The sequence below is a fragment of the Stegostoma tigrinum genome, chromosome X (genome assembly GCF_030684315.1).
Source record: "Stegostoma tigrinum isolate sSteTig4 chromosome X, sSteTig4.hap1, whole genome shotgun sequence".
Classification (NCBI taxonomy): domain Eukaryota; kingdom Metazoa; phylum Chordata; class Chondrichthyes; order Orectolobiformes; family Stegostomatidae; genus Stegostoma; species Stegostoma tigrinum.
Window position 1 is genome coordinate 3000007 of NC_081404.1, and position 14931 is coordinate 3014937.

Consider the following 14931-nt stretch of genomic DNA (forward strand, 5'->3'; position numbering starts at 1 on the left):
GCCTCGTTCCTTTCAGTGCCCATCTTTTTGTGTGTCCCACCTCACATATTACTGACCAGGCATGTCTGCACTGACATATCTGTTAATTACTATTCTTTTTTTTAATCTAGTGTTGTTCAAGACTGATGGACATCAGGCTGCATTCACCATCAAGATTCGACATCCCATCATACCCAAGCTTTATAATGTTAAAAGCCAGTCAGGTCAGTGGCCAGCTTGATTAGGGTTAATGGTGACTGGATTGGGAGCATCATTCCTCACTGGTTGAATGGAATTGGGTTTGGCTGGTTGCTTTTGGGAAGGGGTCATTTACCATTGCAAAGCCTGACCGATCTTAGGCTGGGTTGGCACTCGCCAGTGAGTCAACAACACAAAGGGAACAGGTCCAGCAAGGCCCTGTTGCCAACTTTCACTCTGTCTGGGCCTAGCTCCCCTGCAGGGGAGGGGATGCCATCACCCTGTTATTTGATCATGGTGAAATCGCAGCAAAATTGCTAACCCGTGGCCTCTCCCCACCAGTTGGAATGGGCATCCTACTACTTTGAATTAATTGGGTGGCAAGGGGTGTAATGGGTGGCGTGTACCTCGACAACCCCTTTATGAGGAACCAAGAAATGGCTGAAACCTATTCCTTCTCCCCTTGCCCACATTAGCAGCTGGCATTTTACTGACTCCTGGTATATTGAAGGCTGTGGGCAGTGGCTCCTGAAGTCAGCTAGAAAGATCCACAAGTGTGAAAACTTGCCGCGGTGTCACGCGTCTTTTCTAGGAGCAGACTCATGGAGATATTTGCAGGTCACCAAGCAACAGCAGGGACTGCTCTCAATGCAGAGCTGTCGTGGTAAGTGTCAAAGAGATGGGTCATTGGGAAGGTTGGCATTAGCATTCCTACAGTGAGCTCAACCTTCCTTTGAGAGTGCCAGAGGCACTTCGGTGTCTTAGCCAAAGGTACTTCTGTCAATTTTGTTTCTTTCACTTGGCCCAGGAATTGTGTAATGGGGATAGGAATGGTTTGTCCAAATTGTATCTTACCAGGTTGGAAGGACGGTCCTTTCTTGGACTTTTTATAGGCCCCATAACTGATTGAAATAACCCAGAAGAGCATTAGCACCAGGGGCATTTGCCCACCACAACTTCAGTCATCTCTTCGTTCTTCACCTGGATTCCTGGCCCTCCTGATTGGGCACATGTGTGTGTGTGTGGAATCAGGATGGACATCTTGCTTGACTGTGATGCATCCTGCAGCCCACCAGTCCACTCATTAAAAACATGAAGAACGGGGCCACCTGATGCACAAGCAGGGTCCTGGGCCGATATTCAGCCCCGCCTTGGGCAACTCAAGGAGAACGGAATTGGTTGCGTAGTCCACTCGTCAGATGCCTTTCTCAGGAGCTACTCTGTGCGCAAATTGGTCGAGGCTTTTACTGCATGACATCTGTGATGACGCTTTTGGAAATGGTGAGGCTTGTGGCTTATTGCAATACGGTGCCAAGTGCCAGCTCTTTCTTTACGGTGGCACAATCGAAACTCATTGACACCGAATGGCATCCCCTCGGACAGCAGCTGTTTCGCAAAGATTGCTCACAGGTTTAACGTGGGCCTGAAGTAAGCCAGCCCTACCTCCTCTGCATTAGATCCATTCGCAAAATAAAAACCTCACAGAACTTCTGACTCAGTTAAAATTGCTATTAAAAACTCCCTGTGGTCTTCAAGACCTGCGTCACTCAGTCTATAATTTGCCATTAACTTAATTTCCCAGAATAGATGCTGCAAAGATGTTATCAGGGCCTTTGTTTTTAATCTGGTCAGGACTTTGACAATTGTGCGGTTATTTGGCTGTACAGTTCTCACTGCATCTGTCCATGACTTTTGCTGTGTAGCTTAGTTGACCAAACAGGCTGGTGTGTGATGCAGAGTGATACTAACAGTGTGGGTTCAATTCCCACACTGGCTGAGTTTACCAGGCAAGATTGTCGTTCCCAACCTCTCCCTTCACCGGAGCTGTGGTGACCCTCCGGTTAAACCACCACCAATTATCTCTCTTGACTGAGAAAGTGGGACTATGGTGACTTAAATCTTTACTTTTTACAACTCTTAACCCCTTTCTAAAACTCCCCCTACACATACAGACACACAAAAAATGTGGAGTATGTGGAACATTCCCTGTTCCAGTTCTATTCCGGCCCCCGCCCACAACTCTCTCTCTCTCCGACACATCGATGATACCATCGGCGCTGCTTCCCTCTCTCGTCTAGAATTGGAAAACTCCATCAATTTTGCCTCCAATTTCCACCCTGCCCACACTTTCACCTGGTCTATCTCTGACTCCTCCCTTCCCTTCCTCAACATTTCTGGGAATAGACTGGCCACTAATGTCCCATTTCAAACCCACCGACTCCCACAGCTACCTGGATTATACATCCTCACACCCCACTTCCTGTAAGGACTCCATCCCATTCTCTCAGTTTCTCTGTCTCCGGCGCATATGTTCAGATGAGGACAACTTTGGCAAGGGAGTCTCCGAAATGTCCACATTCTTCCTCAACCAAGGATTCCCCAACTCCGTTGTTGACAGGGCCCTCAACCCATTTCCAGCTTTTCCGCCCTCACCCCTTCTCTTCCCTCCCGCAACAGCGATAGGGTTCCCCTTATCCTCACCTACCACCCCACCAGCATCCACATCCAGAAGATCATCAGATGCCATTTCTGCCACCTCCAGCAAGATACCACCACCAGACACACATTCCCCTCCCCTCCCTTGTCCACCTTTCGCAGGGACCGTTGAGGTGTTTCTTACTGCAGTGAGAAGGACAGCACCTTCCCTTCTGGACGTCCAGTGGCTCTAACCCCAAGCTGTTCAGTTACTGGGAGCCAACCATGCAGTTATTAGCCTGCAGCAACCCTTTGTCACCAATTACTGGTCACCATTTTACAAACCGATCAGCTACTTATTGCCAGCTAATCTCCCTTTGTGCCCACCCCCTGACTCCAGCTCATCTACAGTCACTGTTCCCCTTGCTCAAACAAGCAGCTGTGTAAACAACACTTACAGTGAGTGTCAGGTTGCTTTCAAAAGTGCAGCAACCCTTTCTGGGTTTTTTTTAGAGGAATTATTTTCCAATTCCAGACCACAAGCAGAAATACAGAAAAATAAAAAGATACACACTACCTTTAAAATAGTACCTTTTAGACAATTTACAGCACAACAAGGGGCATTTTAGCCCGTCCTGTCTATGCTGGTTCAAAGGGATCCATGCAACCTAATTCCACTTTCCAACTGTAGTTTTTCTGAATTCTGACCTTTGTGCCCATTGACATCCAGGGTTCTCTGGTCTCAGTCGCACTGTTTGTCTTCAAGAGAACATAGTTGCCCTGCACCCTCACTATTTCTTCCTGGAATACCTCCCACCGCTCTGACAGTTTCATCAGCAAAACTCTATGCCTACTTGGGCCAAATTTTATCCTATTCTCATAAAATCATCACCTCTCCAGATTAGAATTTTTATTCCTGACCTATCGTTATCCCTTTCCATTATCTATCTGAAATCTAACTGAGTTATGATCGCTATCTCCAAAATGGCCCTTTACTGATACACCTTCCACTTGCCCAAGCTCATTTCCAAATACTAGATTCAGGACTGCCCTCTCCCATGTTGAACTGGCTAAAAAAAACAAGTTCTCTGGACATACTTTCAGAATTTTTTATCCTCCCTGCATTGCACACAAACTATCCCAGTTAATATTTGAGTAGTTAAAATCCCTTATGATTCCTGCTATATTATTCTTACACTTCTCTGAAATTTGGTTACAAATTTAATCCTCTATCTCTCCCTAGCTGTTCTGGAGTCTATCATCCAATCCCAACAGCGTGTTTTCCCCTTTTTATGTTTCTTCCTTCTACCCATATTGCCTCATTTGATGGCCTTCCAAGATATGACCCCTCCTCAAGGCTATAATTGATTCCTTGATCAATATGGTGACCCCCCCTTCCCCCTTCTATCCACCTCTTGATCTCATCTGAGTACCCTATAACCAGGGATGTCATCTTTCAGCCAAGTCTCTGTTATTGCAATGACATCATCCTGTCTGTGCCCTCAGCCCATCTGTCTCATTCCCCATACTCCTTGTATTGACACATATTCCATGTAGCCTTCTCAACTCACTTCTTTCTTATCTCGCCTGTGCTTTCTCTGTCTCCCAGACTCACTTACCAGCTTTTTAACTTCCAAGGCTGTTTCTATTTCTCTCTCCTTCAAACTATTTGGGCTTCAGATCGGTATGACAGGTCGGCACAACATCGAGGGCCAAAGGGCCTGTACTGTGCTGTAATGTTCTATGTCCTATTTGCCAGGATCCTGTCCTGTTGGCAGTCTCATTTAAACCCAGCATTAGCAAGCCTTGTTGGTGCCAATTCTGGTTTAATGTAACCCACTGAACTTCTACATTCTTCACTTGCCCCAGAAACAGTCGTAGCAATCTGAAACTCTCTCGCTCCCTCTTGCTCTCTTGCGCGCTCTCTCTCTCTCTCGCGCTCTCTCGCTCTCGCTCTCACTCTGTCTTTCTCCAGATTTATCTCCTCCATCTTATGTTCCTAGGGTGGCTGTGTGGTTAGCATTGCTGCCTCACACAGGACCTGTTCGAATCCACACTGTTGTCTGTGTGGAGTTTGCACATTCTCCCTGTGTCTGTGTGGGTTTCCTCTGGGTGCTCCGGTTTCCTCCGGGTGCTCCAGTTTCCTCCCACAGTCCAAAGATGTGCAGGTTAGGGTGGGTTGGCCGTGCTAAACTGCCCGTAGTGTCCAGGGTAGGTGAGCTAGCCATGGGAAATGCAGGGCTAGGATGGGATTCTGTTTGGAGGGTTAGTGTGGACTCGATGGGCTGAATGGCCTTCTTCCACACTGTAGGGATTCTATTCTATACTCACTACGAAAAAAAACTGGAAAGATGACATTAATGCTGATTTGTTCGCTTGCCAGAGACAGAATCAGCTTGTTGGGAGGGACTCTTGAAACCTTTCTTATCTGGTGGAAATTGTTTCCCATGCAATGTTAAGATCTGGAATGGGAACGGGTTCCACCTGGGAATTGGAGAAATGCCTCATCGAAATCAGAACGCTGGAGGAAGCAATCCAGCCCATTATGTCCCAGCCAGTTGATGAAGAACTCTGCCGTACCCCACCTGCCTGTCACGGTCCAGACTAAACCACCTCAACGTATTATTAGAGAGACAGCTGAGACCTGAACTTTTTGCTTACTTAAAGGCAGGTAGAAGGTGTGGCATTCCAGATATGATCTGATTGGTCAAACTGCTAGGCTTTAAGCAAAATGCATTTCATTCTCTCACCACAAACAAAAACAAAAAGAATTGGCATAACTTTAACTCTATTAAAAGATTTAATAAAATCATATGATTTAACTACTACTCATCAACTGTTCCAACACAGTAGCGTCCCATAAACGCCCCCTTGGCAAAGGCAGGTTCAGCAAAACAGATTTCTCTCACTTGCTATCTTCACCACTCCAGGAGAATGAACCAACAGAATCTAGTAGCAGAGAGAGAACCTGAGCTTTCTGCAGCAGCAGAGAGAGAGAGTTGTATCTAGCAGCTTCAATCCCAAAACCTCCAATGGAAAACAAAACTAAAGCCCTGGGCCTGTGGGAGCCTGACTCCAGCCACTCATGCTTCTTTGGCCTACTTTAACAAAGAGCCCGAAACTATTTACTCTGCTTTCCATGGAGCAGACACCTGGACACCAGGTCTACAACATCCCTCTTTAACCGAAGCAGGACAGGACTGACCAACTCCCTCTTAAAGGTACATCGTGTCACAGTATATGGACTGGAATCTGTAGCCCAACAGGCCGCTATCATCAAGCAGGTGGCTGGACTGTCGTGGGTTTCTGTCTCTCCCACCCTTTCAGACAGTGAGTTTCAGATCCCCAATACTCTCTGGGTAAAAATAATTCTCCTGATGTCCCCTCATCCCTTCTGCCAATTTAGTTCCCCCTCCACCTTCCACTGTTCCAAGGGAAACTTCCCAAGTTTATACAATCTTTCCCCAGTGTCTAGATTTTCCCATTTCTGGCCACATCCTTGTAAATCTCCTCTGCACCCTCTTCAGTACAATCTGATCTATCCTGCAATGTGCTTACCCGAATTGTACACAATGATGGAACAAATGGTGTGTACCATTCTGGTGTATCCCCCCACCCCCCCAGCTTTTCTATTCTATACCTGGGCTACTGTGCAAAGCATTCTTAGCCACCTTTACTGAGTTTCCCACCACCATAAAGGATGTGAGGATATACATGCAAGACATTTCTCAGCATCCTGTCACTTACCGTAGCCCTCCCTCCCTTACCTCACGTTTCTCTGTGATAGCATTCCACTTTCCATATTTCTCCCCAAATAACAAGATCTCAATATTCTCCAGCCACCTCTAGTTTTCCCCCTCACTATCAACCACACATCAATACTGTGTACCATCTGCAGACCTCTTTTTCATGACCCCTACTCCTGAGTCTGAGTCATAGAGTTGTATAGCACAGAAACAGATCCTTCGGTCCAACTGGCCCATGCCGACCAGTATATCGTAAATTAATCTAGTCCCATTTGCCAGCGTTTGCCCATGTCCCTCTAAACCCTTCCTATTTCATTCAGATGCCTTTTAAATATTTACCAGCCCCCACCACTTCTCCTGGCAGCTCATTCCATACACGCACCACCCTCTGTGTGGAAAAAGTTACCCCTTAGGTCCCTTCGTTATTCATTCATGGAACAAGGGCTTCACTGGTTCAACCAGAATTGACCATCCCTAACTACCCAGAGAGCAAATCAGAGCCAACCCCATTGCTGTGGGTCTGGACTCATATGTAGGCCAGACTAGGTAAGGATGGCAGAGATAATGGGAACTGCAGATGCTGGAGAATCCAAGATAACAAAGTGTGAAGCTGGATGAACACGGCAGGCTAAGCAGCATCTCAGGAGCATAAAAGCTGACGTTTCGGGCCTAGACCCTTTATCAGAGAGACCTCTCTGATGAATTTCCCTGAAGGACATTAGTGAACCAGATGGGTTTTTCTGACAATCAGCAAGAAATTCATGGTCATCGTTAGATTTTTACTTTCGGATTCTTTTCATTGATTTCTAACTCCATCTGATGTGGGTGGATTTGAACATTATTTGGGCCTCTGGATTAACAAACCAGCGATAATCCCACTAGGCCATCACCTCTCATAATCTTTAAATCTTTCCCCTCTCTCCTTAAACCTATGCCCCTCTCGTTTTGGACACCCTCACCCTGGGGAAAAGACCTTGCCTATTACCCTATCCATGCCCCTCATGATCTTATAAACCTCTATAAGTTCACCCCTCAGCCTCTGATGCTCCAGGGAAAATAGCCCCAGTCTATTCAGCCTCTCCCTGTAGCTCAAACCCTCCAAACCCGGCAACATCCTCGTAAATCTTTTCTGAATCCTTTCAAGTTTCACAACATCCTTCCTACAGCAGGGAGTCCAGAATTGTACACATTATTCCAAAAATGGCCTGACTATTCCTAACAAAGTACAAAGTGCAAGGGGCCCAGTATTGTCCCCAGCAGATCCCACTGGTTAGTGACTCGACAGTGGGGTTGACCTCGTGCCTCAGAACAAGCTTTGAGTCCAATTTGTCACACTCGCCTGGTTCCCCAGTACTTTTACTTTTTGACTGCTCTGCCTAATGGCATTATGGGTCAACTCGCAGCGGTTCGAGCGGGCAGCTCACCACCACCTCAAGGGCAACTAGGGACGGGCAATAAACACTGGGCCCAGCTAATGATGCCCACATCTCGCAAATGAATAGAAAACAAAATGTGGGGCCTTATCAAAATCCATGCAAAATCCACCCTGGTCTTTTCCATGTTAAGCTAGACCTTTCTAATAAATGTTTATGCTGTCCCTTAGAATTGATTCTAATAATTTGGGCATAATCAAGGTTACGATAACTGGCCCATAATTACTTGGGACCCTCCCTCCCTTCAGCGACATTGGCAGACCGCCAAACCTCTTGCACCGATCCTGTAGCCAGGGAGAATTGAAATAAGGTATTTTAAAAAGAAACCTCCCTTACTTTTTGTTTTAAACTATGTAGATGTCCGGCCACCAGAAGCTGCTGGCCAATCAGACAGCCAGCTACTCTCCAGGCCCAGCAGCACCCCAGGAGTGGTGGTCACTGTTGGAACTGCACCCAGTCCCCGACCAGGAGGAGCCTGGAGCAGAGATAGAACGGAGTCAGGTCAGCTTGGGGAAGGAGGTCCGGGCAGCATCATCTGAAAGCACAGTGTTTCTTTTTACGTGGACGCTGACCACCCACCTCTACTTCGCCAATATCTCCCCCTCTGTCTCCCTCTCGTGCTCTGTCTCCCGAGCCCTCCACTGATGTTGGATTCTCAGACTGTTGATCCGACATCCCATACTGATCAGACAGAAATTCCCACCTATTAAATGTTGGGGACCATTATTGTCGGTTGCTACTTGAAACTCTGTGACTCCGTCCATCTCCTAGGCCGCAGTCCAGACATTAAGCCAATCTGTTTGCAACTTTGGTGTCACATTTGACCCCAAGGTGACCTTGTGACTTCATTTTTGCACCATCACTAAGATCGCGTGTAACATCGCTTGACCTTGAGGGGGTGGTGGAAAATTCCAGTCAATATTCCCCACACTCTCCCTCTTGAGCCATGACATCTTGCAAAGAGCCAGCAGAAGTGCAGTGGGCTGAACAGTCTACATCTGTGACCTGTTTCTCTGATGCCATGATTCCTCCAGCTCACACCTTCACGGTTCTAGATTCTTCTTCGGGCCTAAGCAGAAGGATGGGGAATTAGAGTCGCTTCTGAATAACTAACAATTCAAGGCATTCAGCGCCTCACAGAGCAGAAGTGGATTTTAATAAATGTGCTAATGTTTGATATTCAATGCTGTTTAAGCCTGTCTAACCATTAGCGGCTTTGTGTAACACAAATGCAGAGGTCATGGGACCGAGAGGGATAAATGCCAAAATACTTCTGTCAAATTTACAAAGGATCCAGTTTGTATTTACCGTATGCTTTAGCAAAACTGCATTCTTTAAAGCAAAATGCTGCACACCCAAGAATGAATTTCAAGAAACACCCACCCAGCCTTCTGAGGTCACGCTGCTGAAGTGTTCTCAACAATGTCCTCTTGGGCTCTGGTAACCATGAGCAACCAGCGCTGGCAAAACCAAATGGCGCCAGTGGGCTCAACAGCTTTCGTCTTGTGCTGAAGCAAAAGGTGGTCACAAATTGTTCTCTGTGTGTTCTAGGCTATAACATCAGTGCCTTGGTGACTATAGCAACCAAAACATTTCTGAGGTATGACAAGCTGAGGGAGCTGATCTCGAGCGTTAGGAAATATTACCCCAATGTCACCATTGTCATCGCGGATGACAGCGACAAACCACAAAAGATTGAAGGAGACTTCATTGAGCAGTACTTCATGCCATTTAAGAAGGTACATGGGTCTTTTGTCAATGAGGAGGTGGGGAGGGGAATGGAATGTGTTGCAGGAGAGGTTAGAATGTTGTCCATTTGCCTGAGGCGTCAGTCTGTCTCAGAATGACAAATGGAACAATAGTTTCATCACTAAGAGTCTTAGGAAGATGGCTCCAACTTAGTGTAGCCTCACTTTGTTGACCGCAATAGATGCTGATTCACTGAGGTTGCCAGCTCTGGGAGTACACTGGAGGTACCACGACCTGATTTCTTCATCATGACGGGCCTATTCCTGTGCGTCTCACTCTCATTGCTCCCCTCACCAATCAGAACAAAGAAACAGCCTTTACATCTTCCAATCGGATGACTTTTAACTCCATTGTCTCGTCCCTGTTCCCACATATTTCCAATTAAGATCCTCAGGGAAATTTTTAAAAAGAAACACCATGTTTTTTAAAAAAAACCCTAATGAGCTTTCTCGCTAAAGAGCCATGCAGATTATTTTCCAGTTCTTGCCGACTTTGAGTTTGAGAAATGGGAATACAGGAAGGACGCTGTGGGAGAGGTACTTCGCAAGACAGTTTAAGGAGGTCTGGATTCTTCAGTGCCTGAAGCATCCTGGGAGCATTGACCATTCAGCTCTCAGTTTTGTTCCACCATTCACTATAATCATGGCTGATCTGCCATCTGAATTCATAGAGCCAACTTGGGCTCACAACAGTGAGGTACGTTTATTTTGTTCCTTGATCATCTAAAATGGCCCAAGTCACTTCATAGGAGCGTTATACAGTAAAAGGTTAGCCTTAAAGTTGGGCCGGGTGATGAAAGGCATGCGTCAAAGAGGTAGGTTTTCAGGAGGGTCTTAATGGCGGAAAGTGAGGTAGGAGACAGAGAGGCTTAGGGAGGGAATTCCAGAATTTAGGGCCCAGAGAACAAGGTGGGAGAGATGTTGCCGTAGTGATAATATCACTAGATGAAAAATGTGGAGGTCTCCTTAGTGCTCTGGGAACACAGGTTAAAATCCCACCACTGCATCAGCCAGTGGAAGTTAAAGTCAGGAACTGAAAGCTCAATGGGCCGAGGAGTGGCAAGTGGAATTTAATTTGGATAAGGACAGGTGTTGCATTTTGATCAAACAAACACGGGCATGACTTATACAATTAAAAGTAGGGCCTTGGGTAGAACAGAGAGACCTAGTGGTTCACGTACATAAGTCTTTGAAATTTGTGTCATAAGTAGGCAAGGTGATGAAGAAGGTTTTTAACACGCTTGTCTTCATTCCTCAGACCTTTGAGTAGAGGAGTTGGGACGTCATGTCGAGGTTGTACGGGAGCACTGTATCCAGCTCTGGTCACCCTGTTATTGGAAGGATATTATTAAGCTGGAGAGGGTTCAGAAGAGATTTACCAGGATGTTGCTTATAATGAAGGGTTTGGGTTATAAGGAGAGGCTGGATAGGCTGGGGCTTTTCTCACTGGAGTGTAGGAGGTTGAGGGGTGACCTTATAGAGGTTTATAACATCATGAGGGGTATAGATAGGGTGAATGGCTGGTGTCTTTTCCCTAGGGTGGGGGCATTTCAAGACCAGGGGCATATTTTTAAGGTGAGAGGAGAAAGATTTAAAGAAGACACGAGGAACAATTATTTTACACACTGAGTGGTTCATGTGTGGAATGAACTTCCTGAGGAAAAGTTGGACGCAGGTACAGTTACAATGTTTAAAAGACCGGGTAGGTAAGTACATGAATGGGAAAGGTTTGGCGGGATATGGACCTAGCACAGGCAGGTGGGACTGGCTTAGTTTGGGATTATGGTCGGCATGGACTGGTTGGACTGAATGGTCTGTTTCTGTGCTGCCTGACTCTATGACTCCACTCAGTCATAGTGATCAAGATAACTATTATCAATTGTTGTAAAAGCTCATCTAAGTATCTAATGCCCTTTTGGGAAGGAAGTCTGCCCTCCTTACCTGGTCTGGCATACATGTGACTCCAGACCCGCAGCCAATGTGGTTGACTCTTAAATAGCTGAGCAAGCCACTCAGTTCAAGGGCAATTAGGAATAGGCAAAAAATAGTGACACCTGTCCCATTAAAGATTGGGAGAGAAGTATTATTGTGTGGAAATAAACAATCTTCATGCAAGCCCTTGTAGAAGGGTCAAATATAGTGCCAAGATTGGTTTCATTTCAGACCGACACATGGAGTCGGGAGCTGGAATGGGGGACGAAGACAGCAGCTTTTGTCTTCCTGATATTGATCCCTGAATTCCTACTCCAGCCAGTATAGGATATCGGGTCAGTAGTTTGGGAACTCAGCACCGGTGGACAGCGAGGGAGAGGAATGGAGGGAGAAAGAGGGAGGTGGTAGAGAGATAGAGCTGGGGGTGGATAGTGTCCGTGTGAAAATGAACACTGTGCCTGAGGATGATGTCCCTGAGGGGAACCACGGAGATGAGAAATAGGAGGGGAACGAAGATCGATCCTCGGGGGATTGTCAGAGGGTACGGGGTCAGGAAGAGAAGCCATTGTGTTGATTCTCTGGTTATGAGGAGATGGATAAGGATGGAACTGGATGATAGTGGAGATAGGCTGGAGGAGGATGGTGTGGTCACTGTGTTAAAGGCTGCAGACAGGTCAAGGAGAGTGAGGAGGGAACATTTATCACAGTCAGTCACACACAGGACATCATCAGTGACTTTCATATGTGATATAAGGAGTGGGGTTTACATATAAATATAATTTATTGTAAAATTTGAATTTTGAACTTGTTTGTGGCTTTTGGTCTGTGTGTATGAGAGGGGGTTAATGAATAAATTGTCAATATTTCTGGAGGCAATATTCTTTTTTTGAAATAAACTAGTATGAGAAAGAATTCATGGAATAATCTGAGGATTTGTTTGTATTTTGAGAGGTTTAAGATTGGCCAGAGTAAACATTGAAAATCATTAGCTTGCTTTCTGTTTAAGTGATTGTGTAATTGCTTCTCCTTGCTTTGGCCAAAAACTTATAGATCAGAAAGCTTTTGATGGCAGTTTGCAGAAATATTGGTTAGAGTTAGGTATATGAAGAGAATGGAGGTAATTCAGAAAAAATGTTAGAAAATATGTTACCTCAGTATAAGGGTTTAGTTGGAAGCTCAGAGCAGAAGTGTTTGCATAGTACCCTGAAGGGGTTATTTGAAGCTAAGAAAATTTAAGCTCAGTTATGTGAATAGTCAAGAAAAAATCAATTGAAACCTGAAGACCAGGCATCGAATGAAACAGTTAAGGTGTGATTAACATGGAAATTTTCTCTGGTGTTTGAACCTTGTAATGTGATGGGTTAGGATAGATGGAAGATTGTATTTTATCTGCATTTTGAGATCATTTAAGTTGTGTTATATGTAATTAATTTGGTTTGTACTATTTCATCGACATTCCTTTTGCATAGTAAAATTTTGTTTTGTTGTTAAAAGGAAATCTGCATCATTTGATGCTTGTGTTTAGGGGAAGGACCACCTTGTTAAACAGAAGCAAAGCAAACCATGAACTATCAAACCAGATTGCAGAATGTGATCTGACTTGTTTATTGATAACATCAGCTGGGACCTCAACAGATATTTTGATCTAAGGAAAAAGTCTGTCAGCCTCAGACACTAAATTAACTGTTAATTTGGCATTGAACACAATCCCAAGCGTGGAAGGGATTTGCAAGACTCTACCACCTTCTACATGATAAAGTGTTTCTTAATACCACTCATGAAAAGTCTAGTTCTAATTTTTTGAGTCTATCCTCAGGCCCTGCAGCTGAAATAGTTTCTCTCTCCTTATGAATTTTAATCAAATTGCCCCATAACTTTCTGCATTTGAAGGAATACAGACCTAATTATGTAATTGCTCCTCATGATTTGACCCTTGGAGACCAGGGATCATTCTGGTAGATCTACCCCGCACTTCCTCCAAGGCCAGTATCTCTGTTCTAAGGAACATGTCACAGTGGGCTTTGGACAGCTGATGTCAATCACGTCTTAACCTACCTGTTTCATTCAATTCCTGGTCTTCAGACTTTGCCTTTTTCTTGACTATTCACACAATTGAGCTTAAGTTTTCTTTGCTTCAGCTAACTCCTACAGGGTTCTACACAAGCACTTCTGCTCTGGAGCTTTCAACTAAAACTCTTAGACCGAAGTAACTTATTTTCTAACTTTTTAACCCTCTTGTATTCTGGTCCTTGAGATACAAAGGCCTAATTTGTCGATGCCCTGGAACTGATTTTGACAAGTCTAAAATGAATCCACCAAATGATGAATGTGAGGCCATTCAGCCTGCTTGAGCCTGTTCTGCTGTTCAGTTAGATCAATTTCATCGACCCTCCATAGATGAAGCGGATAATTAACTTTGTTTCAGCAACAAACCTTGCAACCCATACCACTTAGAGAGCAGCAGATACATGGGAACACCACCCCCTACAAGTTCCCCTCCAAGCCCCTCACCATCCTGACTTGGAAATATATCGCTGTTCCTTCAGTGTCACTGGGTCACAATCCTGGAATTCCCTCCCTAAGGGCATCATGGGTCAACCCACATCACATGGACTGCAGCGGTTCAAGCAGGCAGCTCACCCCCACCTTCTCAAGGGGGCAACTAGGAACGGGCAATGACACTGAAGTCCCTCGAACACTTTTTTTCAAAAAGCTGTGATTCCAGCAGCAACTTGCATTTATATAGCAACTTTAACGATGCAGGACATCCCAAGCTGCTACAAGGAGTTGGAGTTGGGGGTGAGGACATTGGACAAAACATGGCACCGAATCACCAATAGAGATATTAGGACAAGAGGCCTGCAAAGCTGGTGAACGCGCTGAGTTTTAAAGTGTAAACTAAATGAGGAAAAAGATGTGGAGGAAGGATTTTCAGAGATTTGAGTTTACGAAAACTGTAGGTATGGCCATAAATCATAAATTGAAGATGTAGGAGACCAGAAATGGAGTAGAGCAGAGATCTTAGAGGATTGTGGGAGTGGAGGTTACCAAGATGGGATAGAATAAGGTTCTGGAAATGAGGGTATGAATTTTAAAATGCATGGGATGGGGGAGCTGATGTAGACCAGTGATCGCATTGCGTGATGGGTGAGGGTGGCTTGTTGCGGGAAAGGACACAGGCTACAGAGTGCAAAGTGTGAGAGTTACCAGCACAGCTCTGAAACAGTTACATTGCAATTGGTTGTAGAGTATGACTCTGTCAACACAAGATTCATTCTGTGTAAGCTTGCAGAAGTGTGCTGATATTTCTAAAGAATAGTTAAGCTTGTCAAACATCTGTTGATGTTTTTGAAGCAATGGAAAGTGACTGTATCTGCCTGAGGGCCTGCTCTACACAAAGCAACTTTGAAACAAGTTCAAGCAGACTGACAGTTGTTCAAGGGGCACTGTAGTAAAAGGAAATCACAAATGAAATTTACA

At 45.2% G+C, this 14931-nt stretch overlaps 1 protein-coding gene across 2 annotated transcripts in view; it reads left to right on the forward strand.

Annotated features, from left to right (window-relative positions):
• Positions 1–14931, forward strand: part of LOC125448302 (beta-1,4 N-acetylgalactosaminyltransferase 1-like) — a 117898-nt gene that overhangs the window by 81794 nt on the left and 21173 nt on the right. For both annotated transcript variants that reach the window (XM_048523534.2, XM_059643347.1), the window contains exons 7-8: positions 111–203; positions 9323–9510. In XM_048523534.2, coding sequence (XP_048379491.1) covers positions 111–203; positions 9323–9510 — 281 coding nt within the window. The remainder of the gene's footprint in view (positions 1–110; positions 204–9322; positions 9511–14931) is intronic.